At 44.0% G+C, this 12,554-nt stretch overlaps 1 protein-coding gene across 1 annotated transcript; it reads left to right on the forward strand.

Moving 5' to 3' along the window:
* Nucleotides 1-283: 283 nt before the first annotated feature.
* LOC124652745 (thioredoxin M-type, chloroplastic) lies at nucleotides 284-1,221 on the forward strand. The gene is made up of 2 exons (XM_047191786.1): nucleotides 284-638; nucleotides 725-1,221. Exons 1-2 carry the CDS (start codon nucleotides 431-433, stop codon nucleotides 1,042-1,044), a joined length of 528 nt encoding a protein of 175 aa, XP_047047742.1. The 5' UTR covers nucleotides 284-430; the 3' UTR covers nucleotides 1,045-1,221.
* Nucleotides 1,222-12,554: the final 11,333 nt, after the last annotated feature.

Genomic DNA, 12,554 nt, shown 5'->3' on the forward strand with positions numbered 1-12,554 from the left:
GGACTATGCTTACGGGCAAGGCGTGGCCTGCTACGGTTGGGCCTGGTTTGGGGTTGATTAATTTTCTAGCAAATCACAACACACAACTTCTTAACACGTCATCCCGTAAGTCTATTTTGTAAACAAAGTGCCCGTAGATGTAGCATTACTAGTATCCCGGGCCGGAGCCAGACACACGAACCCAGGAAAAAAAAGATCAGGAGAGCAAAATCACCTCATCCACATGCAGAGCAGGGGTCTCTGGCCACCTCACAATGCACCCAAAACCTCTTCCCCTGTCATCCAATGGCAGAGGCAAACAAATCCTATCCTCCTCCCTCCCACGCTACACCATTCACATCTTTTTCCCTCTCTTCTCCTCGCCAGGATACTGGCACAGGAACCAGCTCCTTTTCACTCTTTCTTTCTCCCTCTTTCTCCGTGACCAGCAATGGCGTTGGAGACATGCCTCAGAGCCTGGGCCCTGCACGCGCCCCAGGCCGGCAGCAGGGAGAGGCTTAGCAGCAGCAGCTACGCTCCGTCCAGGTCAAGGACCGCCGCCCCCGCCGTCGTCACGCCGTCCCCGTCACCGTCCGCCCTGGTGGCGCCGCGGCGGCCGTCTCGCTTCGTCTGCCAGTGCAAGAACGCCGTCGATGAAGGTACGGCACTGCCCTTATCCATCTCCCTAGGCTAGGTGAAATGTAGAGAAGAAGATCTTGAGAAGAAGATCTTAATTGTGGCGCAGTAATTGTGGCGGACGAGAAGAACTGGGACAACTTGGTGATCGCGTCCGAGTCGCCGGTGCTGGTGGAGTTCTGGGCGCCGTGGTGCGGGCCGTGCCGGATGATTGCACCGGTGATCGACGAGCTTGCCAAGGACTACGTGGGGAAGATCAAGTGCTGCAAGGTGAACACGGACGACTGCCCAAACATCGCGTCCACCTACGGCATCCGGAGCATTCCCACAGTGCTCATGTTCAAGGACGGCGAGAAGAAGGAGAGCGTCATCGGCGCCGTCCCCAAGACCAGCCTCTGCACCATCATCGACAAGTATATCGGCAGCTAATTAAGCATTCTTAATTAGCGATTAATCGAGGACGTACACATCATTTCTGTTCTGTTCGTCAGACAACATGTATGTATGTATATGGATGCATGTATACGATCCACCTGTCAGTTGTGAGTTACTATTTTCAATCCAGATGCAAATCAAAACTGATTTATTCGGGTGCACTTCACTATACATGCATGTCTATTATTCTGTTCTGGTGTCCTTCGTGTGGCAAAGAAAAAATAATTTGAGGTATAACAGCCACTAATTCTAATTTCTAGCTCGATTCTTCGGAACATGCCACAGCATGACAAAATTCGAAGGCTGGTTCACAAGTCCATCAGAACTCGTCACAGGTAGGGGTGGAATCGAGCCGAGCCGAGCCGGCTCGAGGCTCGGCTCGGTAAAGCTCGCAGAAATTCGAGCCGAGCCAGGCTTGGCTTGCTGCAGATTGAAAATAGAAAAGTGGGCTCGAGACTCGGCTTGTCGGCTCGCGAGCCATCCACCAAAATTAACCAAACTAGGTGCCGTGATGTATAAAATATAAAATCTGGTTTATCTAAAAGAATCACTTAAAGTCTGGGCTGTCATACATGTCATAGTTGTGCATGGTTAAATTTTTAAGACTTCCGTTCAATTGTTGAAGCATAAGTATTAGCGTACCTAACATGCTCAGCAAGCTAATAGAAATAAAAGGATGGCTGTTAGTGTTATTCTGTGACCATTTTAATTTGCAAAAAAGGTGTCCTTTGGTCAAGGTAAACTTTGTACCCATATCTTAAGAAATCTTTAGGTTGGTTGATTAAAAACCATGTACTTATATCTTAATTAATACCTTTTTGGTATCTTTAGTTGCTGAAACTATTTATACAACAGAAAATTTAATACAAAAACATAGTGAATGATAATTTTCTTTTATTCGTGTGGTGCATATTCGACATGAGATTTACAAAGTCATAAGTGAATGAATGTATTCATGCTCAATTGTTGTTTATAATTGTGAAATGTTATATTTTTAGCAAAGATCATGATAATTTTTGTATACATCGAGCCTTCGAGCCGGCTTGCAAGCTTCATCGAGCAGGCTTGTCGAGCCTCGAGCCTTGATCTGAAGGTCTAGGCTTGGCTTGTCCGACCTTCGAGCCGAGTCGAGCCCGAGCCGAGCCTTGTCGAGCCCGAGCCGAGCCTCGAGCCTTGAGCTTTGTGTCCACCCCTAGTCACAAGTTCACAAGTGACTTCGCATTGCTGCTGCAGAACGGAACCTCAGAGCTGGCCTAAAGAGTGTAACACCTCAAATTTTCAAAACAAAGAAACATTCTTTTTTCTATTTTCCCAAAAATTGGAACCAACAAAAACTTTTATTAAACTAAGTTAGAGCATAGTGCTCATACATGTGTGTGATGACTCTTGCTATGATGCATGTTTTCAGTGTTCACCAATAATATTCAACCCTAAATCTTGCTCTTTAGAAGTCAACAAGAAACAAATAAAAAGAGAATAAAATAAAGGAAAAAGACATATGTGGCACATAGCCATAATGTCAATTCTTGTTTTATGCCACCTTTACCTTGCCAAATGGTTTGAACTCATTATGAAACCTAACCTAACACCCCATGAACTCAAAGTAGTGATTTTGGTCAAAGAAAAAGAAATGAAAATAAATTATGAAATTCACATATGAGGCTATGGCCACTTTTATAAATCTTGAACCTAGGCCATATTAACTTGTGCCCATGGTTGGGAAATGTTACTAAACACTTATAAACCACTTTTGAATCAAAGAAACCCAAATCAAAACAAAGGAAAATTCCAAATCATGCCACATATGATAATGGTCAAACTTGACAATTATATCCTGATACCTACTTTGAGCTCTTGTACTAAGAAATTTTCAAACCAAACCCTCTCAACTCTTTGCACTTCATCCAAGACCTCATGAAAGTGAACAACTTGGTCAAAGTCAACCTTGCTGGTTCAAAGTCAAAATCCCAATATAAGCATGCCAAGATGCCACTTTGAAATAGATTCTAGATTACCCAAATATTTACCTTTTTCACAAATCATTTCCAAAACCCAAACCAATGCCACCATTTGATGTCAAACATTATTTAGAACCCATCCATGCAGAAAGTTGGCCAAAATTCAACACACATGAGACCATGGCATAAGATCCAATTATTTACATAGAGTAAAACTAAGGTACAACCACTCCCACCAACTATGTACCTCTCACCCTCTCTCTCTGCCACTAGTACCACACCAACTCCTATGACCTCACCTAGTCTTGACATCATCCACATGACACCAACCAAGCCAAGTACATGACCTATGTCACCCACCTTTGCCAAAATCAATTGTGCACAATCTAGCTCTCTCTCACCTTGCCAAACATGTCACACACCTTGGCCTCACCTCGACAAAGCCGGCAATACTCAAAGACCAAGAAGAAAAGGCATAGAAGATCCAATGCCAAGCCATGCCAACCATGTGATCACCACCATGCACTCACCTTCCCCTGGCCCTTTTCCCTCTCTCTCACCATGTCATCACACTTGTCCTTGACCCTCTACACCTGCTAGTACCTACCCTTGGTGGAGGAGAGCAAGGACTTGAACAAAACAACCCCTGCACATGTCACCCGCTCACCACCGTGGACACCACCACCTCCCCGCGTGCACACTGGAACCCAGCCCGTCTCCTTGCGCCACAAGTACCTCCTCACTCCAGAACACCTGCCAGACACGAGCGTTGACCCTCACGCGCCCCAGGAGGACGTCACGACGAGACGCCCGCGAGGACGCCGACGTCGGCATTGCCCTCGTGTGCCCTGCACACGACGTCAGCGAATCCGCCACTATGCACACGTCCTCTACTACTCCTTACCTCACGCTCTGACGCCATAGCCCTGCCGGAGGCGACTGTGCATGACGCGCCCGGCGACGTCGCCCGCCATGCCGACCTACCGCGCCCCTCCTCCCTGGAGCCTATATAAACCCCTCCCCTCGCCTTGGACAACACCACACCACCTAGCAGCCTCCCTCTCTCCCTCCTAGAACCTCTCCTCCTCCCTCCTTGCCACTCCACGGCGCCAGAAGCTCGCCGGCGTGCACCCGGCGGCATCACCAAACCTCGCCCTTTTTCTCATCACCACAGCCACCGACCCATACACCACTTTGAAGCCCTTGAAAAGCCCCGTCGAACGAGCCCAACCCCGCCGTGATCCGAGCTCCGAGGCGAGAGAAATAGCCCCCGCAAGCTCACGGTATCGCGAGGTAGACGACGTCCCAGGTCCGTCGGATCTTGATCCGACGATCTGTGCTCCCCGCGCGCTGGCCACGTGCATGTGCCATGCACGCACGGCCCAGGCCGCAGCTGGGCCGGCCCAATTCGCTTCCCGCCAGCTTTTTGAATTCAAATTCGTATTAAATCTTTTCAGTTATTTTGCTTGCTGATGCTTCGATAAAAATGAAATAGAATAAAATCTACTGAACCAAATTTGACAAATTTTATATATTTGGAAAGCTTATGAAAATCTCTATCCAACCACACTGGATTCAAATCAAAATCTATTGTAGATTTTGAAAAGTAAAAATAACAAGTCAGAGAGTTTTCAGAATTCAAATAAATTTATAAAATCAACCATAAATGATTTTGAGGTGTTTCCACCTCTCATAATTAAATTTTAAAGTACCCTAATTGTTTATGTAAAAACATAGCCTAGTTGTATGTATGATCATGGGCTAGAATCAAAAATTTGCTATGTAGTCAATACTAGCCCATTTAAATTATTTTCAAATTTAGGATTTTAAATCTATGAGGTGTAGCACCCCATTTAAATCATCTTCCCAAGTAGTATGAAGTAATGTGATGACCCTTGTTGTATGATCTCATACTTTCTCACTTGAGGAACTTAAATCAAAGTAGTATTTAAATTACATGAGATGATGAATCTCATTTAAATCATTTTGTTTTTTTTAAATAATAAATGTGAAGTGTTGGCCTTAGTCAACATGATCTCACACTTATTAATTGAGGAGATTAAATCTTAAGAAGATTCAATGAGAGGAAATTATTTCTCCAAAGAATTAAATAGAAACCCTAATCCCTATTTCAATAAGAAGAGTTGTTTTCTAAACCCTAAGGAAGAAACCCTAGTCTAATGTTGAGTAATGTAGATGATGATGCTAGATCATCTTGAGTGAGCCATTAAGGCTAACTAGTCTACTTAAGTATTGTTTGGTGATTGTATCCTCGTATTTCGTTTATAGACGCTAGTACCGGAGACTATCAAGAGGAGGAGGTTTTCTACCAAGAGGAAGAAGAAGAGAACTTTGATCACTACACCAACCAAGGCAAGCTAGAGTAATGCAAGCTATATTGTTGCAAGCTAATATTCTTGCAAGTTTCCCTAGTGCAAAGCTCCACAAGAGCAAGGCACCATTACATATTACTTTATGCTTAATGATCCTATCCCAAGTTTTTGCCTTACAAGTTTTGACTTTGGTTTATCAAAGTTTATTTTTGATTCATGATTCACTTGGTTTAGTTATGGAGTAGTACAAGAGCAACACACTTAGCCTAGAAAGCTATAAGCTAATTAGTACCCCTCATGACTAGTTGCTATTGCTAAAACTAAAAGTGACTACTCTAGCTGGGAACTTGTGAAAACCAATGACTTTGAAAACCTTGGAATGATGAGTCATTCTATTGAAAGATTTTTGAAGGTGAATATGACTTGTGAATGACTTGGCAAACTTTACAAAAACTGATGGTTGGGTTCGGATGCGATACCATTCCAATTTCAAGTACCCCCACAATACCTGAATCTAGGTAAGGCTTAAGTGGAAACTTATGTATTTTAGTATGGGTTCCCTCTGAACAAGCGTCATATGGGTTATGCCGAGGCTGCCTCCATTTAAGTTTGAAATAACGTGAAATGAGGTGAATGTCCTACCCAAGCCCTGTGCAGTTCCCGGGTTGGCGGTTTGCTCTCACCGGGAGGCCAAGCTCATGGGGAGAGGTGCCTATACAAGGGTATGTAAATGAAAGGTTATGATTGGTAGTTCGCGTACTTGAGTGTGATAAATCAGGGCCGGTTACTCACGACGGACTATTGCAATTGTTGTGGCACAAGTGTACAACCTCTGCAGAGTGTAAACCTATTCGAATAGCCGCGTCCGCGGTCATGGACAGTTGGAAAGGCCATACTGTTCCGTCATCAGAACTTTTCCAAAATATGAATGGTGACTTGTGACTTGAATTGAAAGGTGACTTTGACTTTGAATCACAACAGAGTTGTGGGAATGACACTAATGTTCCCACTTGAGTTAAGTTAGGCAATGAAAGTGTCTTTGTTTACTAAAGTGCTTAGGAAATAAAACTGGCTTTATGCAAATGAACTTAGAGCTTAGCATCCTCTTACCATAGTTGATAGTACTTACACTAGTATTAGTTTGCGAGTACTTTAAAGTACTCATGGCTGTGTCCCTGGCTATTCAAATGGCCATACTATGAAGATGAGCCCTAGTACCAGAAGGAAGGCCAGCAGGACGTCTACGACAACTAGGACTACTCCTGACGTCAACAGTTGCCTGTGGAACAGATGGACCTCTACTACGTATTTCCGCTATGTGTTACGTAATTGATCATTAGATCAAGTGTTGTAATGAGACTGGATCATGTGATCCTTTTTGATGTAAAACTATTATGGTGTTGTAATGAATGATGTTCTGTGATATCAATCTATTATGTTTCGCAAAAACAATATTCCTGGGATTGCGATGAATGGCATAATAGGCATCTGGACTTAAAAATCCGGGTGTTGACAAGTTGGTATCAGAGCCATTGTTTGACCTTAGGAGACCCTAGTTGGAATGGACGTCTGAAAAACTTAGTTTTAAAACAAAGGAAGTGAATATTTATGAAAACTTATTCTCCCTCTTATCCTTGAGATCTTTTTCAAAATGAGAAATTCATGCTCTACTTTTCTTGAAAATTCTACATAAAAGTTTGCACACTTGATCACTTCTCTAACTTACTCATCCTAATTCTTCACAGATGGAGTACACCTGCAAGTCCTATCAGCTTGGTCACGGAGGAAACCTAATGTTCGAGAAGGATCTGGAGAAACTAGTTGAGTATTTAGGACGCCTGTATCCCGAGTTCTTCGGAATACCCCTCAATAATCCATCGGGAGGACAACCTCGGTGGGAAGTTACTGCAGATCTGAGAGGAAAGCTTGGAGCCCCAATTTGGGAAACCATCTTGTTTTCTCTAACGGGAAACACTTGGAAGGATGGAATAGCTAGAGCCATGCAAGAAGCAATTGCCCGTCTGTGCGGACAGAATGTGAACAAGCTCAAGACCACCCGCTTCATTTACTACCCAAGACATGACCCCATGAGAAGGCCAATAACCATGCCACCTCACCCGGAGATGAACCACTATGTTGCATATCTGGACTTCATGTTGTACAAGACCCGCAAGGAGTTGGACAACGCCCGCATCTTTCGCCAAGCACATTACCCATGAAGACGAAGGAATCCACCCTGAAGAGTAGTATCACTAAAGCACTTGAGTAGGTGTGAGTTTGTATCAGGATCCCCTTGTATCGTAGAACGAATGAATGGTTCTTCAAACCAACGGTGTGTTAGCTTTGTAATGTGTGATGTTTGGTATGAATGAAAAAGTGTTGTTGGTTTTTACCCCCTCAACACTACTCAAGTATTCAAGTTTTGAAACTTTTTTTGAACTTTAAACCAAACAAACCATAGAAATTTCCCTCTTATCTTATCATCTACCTCAATGTTCAGATGGCCCCACCAACCCGCAGCACCAACCAAGATGCAATGGTGCAGATGCTGCAGATGATGATGGCAGACCGAGAAGCCGAGAGAGCGGAGCGAAAAGCCAATATTGTCGCACTGCAGCAGATAGCTCAGAACAATCAAGGCCATGGAAACCATGATCACCCTGGATCGAAGCTGAAGAACTGTCAGAACACCAACCCTCCCATGTTCAGCAAGACCGAAGAGCCACTTGATGCAGATGATTGGCTCCAAACCATGGAGAACAACCTAGAAGTTGCGGGAGTTGAAGCCGCAGAGAAAGTACTGTTCGCGACCCACTACCTGTCAGGACCTGCCAGAGCCTGGTGGACAAGTGCCCGTGCGATGAATGCGGGACAGATGATGACTTGGGAAGACTTCAAACTCAAGTTCAGCAAATATCACGTACCCCAAGGACTGATCAAGAAGATGAGAGACGAGTTCCACGAACTCAAACAAGGTAGGATGTCCGTGGTGGAATACCGCGACAGATTTCTCACTCTGTCAAGGTACGCCCCGGATGAGACCGACACCAACGAGAAGAGGAAGGAGAGATTTCTGAACGGACTGCATGATGAGATGCAAACTGTGTTAGTGAACATTCCGTTCGCTGACTTGGAAGCCCTTGTGGACTCAGCCATACAGATGGAAGGGAAGCTGCATCAAGCCAACGAGAACCGCAAGCGCAGGATGATGAACCAGAATGGACCCCACCATACACAGAAGTACCGCAACAATTCATCTGGAGGATTTACCCCAAGACACAACAAGCCAACTGCTCAGATGTATCGCCCAAACTACACCAGCAACAATGGAGGACCCCCGAAGCCCGGAGGCAACAACAACAACAGCCACAACAACAACAACAACAACAACCATAACAGCAACAACAACAATGGTAACAACAACAACCTCAATACTGGCCCAAGGACTGGAAGCAATGCTGTCCCCGTCACCCCAAAGGATAAGTCAACGGTAACCTGCTATGAATGTGGAACTGTGGGTCATTACTCCAATGAATGCCCCAAGAAGCTTGCCAAGACTGCCCCCAATACCGCTGCACCTTCCCAGCAACAGCGCCGCTTCGCCGCCAGAAGGAACCAGAACAACCACAACGGCCGTCTCTACCACATGAGTGCCACAGAAGCTCAGGAAGCACCCCAGGCCATGCCAAGTATGTCTTCCTGTTAATCCAATTGCTCAATCTCTCTTAGGAACCTAACTTTTCTTAAAATCTCGGGACGAGATTTGTTTAAGGGGGAAGGGTTTGTAACACCCCAAATTTTCAAAACAAAGAAACATTCATTTTTCTATTTTCCCAAAAATTGGAACCAACAAAAACTTTTATTAAACTAAGTTAGAGCATAGTGCTCATACATGTGTGTGATGACTCTTGCTATGATGCATGTTTTCAGTGTTCACCAATAATATTAAACCCTAAATCTTGCTCTTTGGAAGTCAACAAGAAACAAATAAAAAGAGAATAAAATAAAGGAAAAAGACATATGTGGCACATAGCCATAATTTCAATTCTTGTTTTATGCCACCTTTACCTTGCCAAATGGTTTGAACTCATTATGAACCTAACCTAACACCCCATGAACTCAAAGTAGTGATTTTGGTCAAAGAAAAGGAAATGAAGAATAAAATATGCAAAATCTCACATATGAGGCTTATGGCCACTTTTATAAATCTTGAACCTAGGCCATATTAACTTGTGCCCATGGTTGGGAAATGTTACTAAACACTTATAAACCACTTTTGAATCAAAGAAACCCAAATCAAAACAAAGGAAAATTCCAAATCATGCCACATATGATAATGGTAAAACTTGACAATTATATCCTGATACCCACTTTGAGCTCTTGTACTAAGAAATTTTCAAACCAAACCCTCTCAACTCTTTGCACTTCATCCAAGACCTCATGAAAGTGAACAACTTGGTCAAAGTCAACCTTGCTGGTTCAAAGTCAAACACCCAATATAAGCATGCCAAGATGCCACTTTGAAATAGATTCTAGATTACCCAAATATTTAGATTTTTCACAAATCATTTCCAAAACCCAAACCAATGCCACCATTTGATGCCAAACTTTATTTAGAACCCATCCATGCAGAAAGTTGGCCAAAATTCAACACACATGAGACCATGGCATAAGATCCAATTATTTACATAGAGTAAAACTAAGGTACAACCACTCCCACCAACTATGTACCTCTCACCCTCTCTCTCTCTTTGGCTCATCTATAGTGCCACTAGTACCACACCAACTCCTATGACCTCACCTAGTCTTGACATCATCCACATGACACCAACCAAGCCAAGTACATGACCTATGTCACTCACCTTTGCCAAAATCAATTGTGCACAATCTAGCTCTCTCTCACCTTGCCAAACATGTCACACACCTTGGCCTCACCTCAACAAAGCCGACAACACTCAAAGACCAAGAAGAAAAGGCATAGAAGATCCAATGCCAAGCCATGCCAACCATGTGATCACCACCATGCACTTACCTGCCCCTGGCCCTTTTCCCTCTCTCTCACCATGTCATCACACTTGTCCTTGACCCTCTACACCTGCTAGTACATGCCCTTGGTGGAGGAGAGCAAGGACTTGAACAAAACAACCCCTGCACATGTCACCCGCTCACCACTATGGACACCACCACCTCCCCGCGTGCACACTGCAACCCTGCCCGTCTCCCTGCGCCACCAGTACCTCCTCACTCCAGAACACCTGCCAGACACGAGCGTTGACCCTCACGCGCCCCAGGAGGACGTCACGACGCGACGCCCGCGAGGACGCCGACGTCGGCATTGCCCTCGTGTGCCCTGCACACGACGCCAGCGAATCCGCCACTATGCACACGTCCTCTACTACTCCTTACCTCACCCTCTGACGCCATAGCCCTGCCGGAGGCGACTGTGCACGACGCGCCCGGCGACGTCGCCCGCCATGCCGACCTGCCGCGCCCCTCCTCCCTGGAGCCTATATAAACCCCTCCCCTCGCCTTTGACAAGACCACACCACCTAGAAGCCTCCCTCTCTCCCTCCTAGAACCTCTCCTCCTCCCTTCTTGCCGCTCCACGGCGCCAGAAGCTCGCCGGCGTGCACCCGACAGCATCACCAAACCTCGCCCTTTTTCTCATCACCACAGCCACCGACCCATACACCACTTTGAAGCCCTTGAAAAGCCCCGTCGAACGATCCCAACCCCGCCGTGATCCGAGCTCCGAGGTGTGAGAAATAGCCCCCGCAAGCTCATGGTATCGCGAGGTAGACGACGTCCCAGGTTCGTCGGATCTTGATCCGACGATCTGTGCTCCCCGCGCGCTGGCCACGTGCATGTGCCATGCACGCATGGCCCAGGCAGCAGCTGGGCCGGCCCAATTCGCTTCCTGCCAGCTTTTTGAATTCAAAATCGTATTAAATTTTTTCAGTTATTTTGCTTACTAATGCTTCGATAAAAATGAAATAGAATAAAATATACTGAACCAAATTTGACAAATTTTATATATTTGGAAAGCTTATGAAAAGATCTATCCAACCACACTAGATTAAAATCAAAACATATTGTAGATTTTGAACGGTAAAAATAACAAGTCAAATAGTTTTCAGAATTCAAATAAATTTATAAAATCAACCATAAATGATTTTGAGGTGTTTCCACCTCTCATAATTCAATTTTCAAGTATCCTAATTGTTTATGTAAAAACATAGCCTAGTTGTATGTATGATCATGGGCTAGAATCAAAAATTTGCTATGTAGTCAATACTAGCCCATTTAAATTATTTTCAAATTTAGGATTTTAAATCTATGAGGTGTAGCACCCCATTTAAATCATCTTACCAAGTAGTATGAAGTAATGTGATGACCCTTGTTGTATGGTCTCATACTTGCTCACTTGAGGAAGTTAAATCAAAGTAGTATTTAAATTACATGAGATGATGCATCTCATTTAAATCATTTTGTTTTTCTTAATAATAAATGTGAAGTGTTGGCCTTAGTCAACATGTTCTCACACTTATTAATTGAGGAGATTAAATCTTAAGAAGATTCAATGAGAGGAAATTATTTCTCCAAAGAATTAAATAGAAACCCTAATCCCTATTTCAATAAGAAGAGTTGTTTTCTAAACCCTAAGGAAGAAACCCTAGTCTAATGTTGAGTAATGTAGATGATGATGCTAGATCATCTTGAGTGAGCCATTAAGGCTAACTAGTCTACTTAAGTATTGTTTGGTGATTGTATCGTCGTATTTCGTTTATAGACGCTAGTACCGGAGACTATCAAGAGGAGGAGGTTTTCTACCAAGAGGAAGAAGAAGAGAACTTTGATCACTACACCAACCAAGGCAATCTATACTAATGCAAGCTATATTGTTGCACGCAAATATTCTTGCAAGTTGCCCTAGTGCAAAGCTCCACAAGAGCAAGGCACCATTACATATCACTTTATGCTTAATGATCCTATCCCAAGTTTTTACCTTACAAGTTTTGACTTTGGTTTATCAAAGTTTATTTTTGATTCATGATTCACTTGGTTTAGTTATGGAGTAGTACAAGAGCATCACACTTAGCCTAGAAAGCTATAAACTAATTAGTACCCCTCATGACTAGTTGCTATTGCTAAAACTAAAAGTGACTACTCTAGCTGGGAACTTGTGAAAACCAATGACTTTGAAAACCTTGGA

The sequence above is a fragment of the Lolium rigidum genome, chromosome 5 (assembly GCF_022539505.1).
Source record: "Lolium rigidum isolate FL_2022 chromosome 5, APGP_CSIRO_Lrig_0.1, whole genome shotgun sequence".
Taxonomy (NCBI): Eukaryota; Viridiplantae; Streptophyta; class Magnoliopsida; order Poales; family Poaceae; genus Lolium; species Lolium rigidum.

Bases quoted from the DNA above. Each gene is read 5' to 3' on its own strand.
- LOC124652745 (XM_047191786.1), top strand. From the start codon at position 431: ATGGCGTTGGAGACATGCCTCAGAGCCTGGGCCCTGCACGCGCCCCAG. The intron at 639-724 runs GTACGGCACTGC...ATTGTGGCGCAG, and splicing joins CAAGAACGCCGTCGATGAAG to TAATTGTGGCGGACGAGAAG.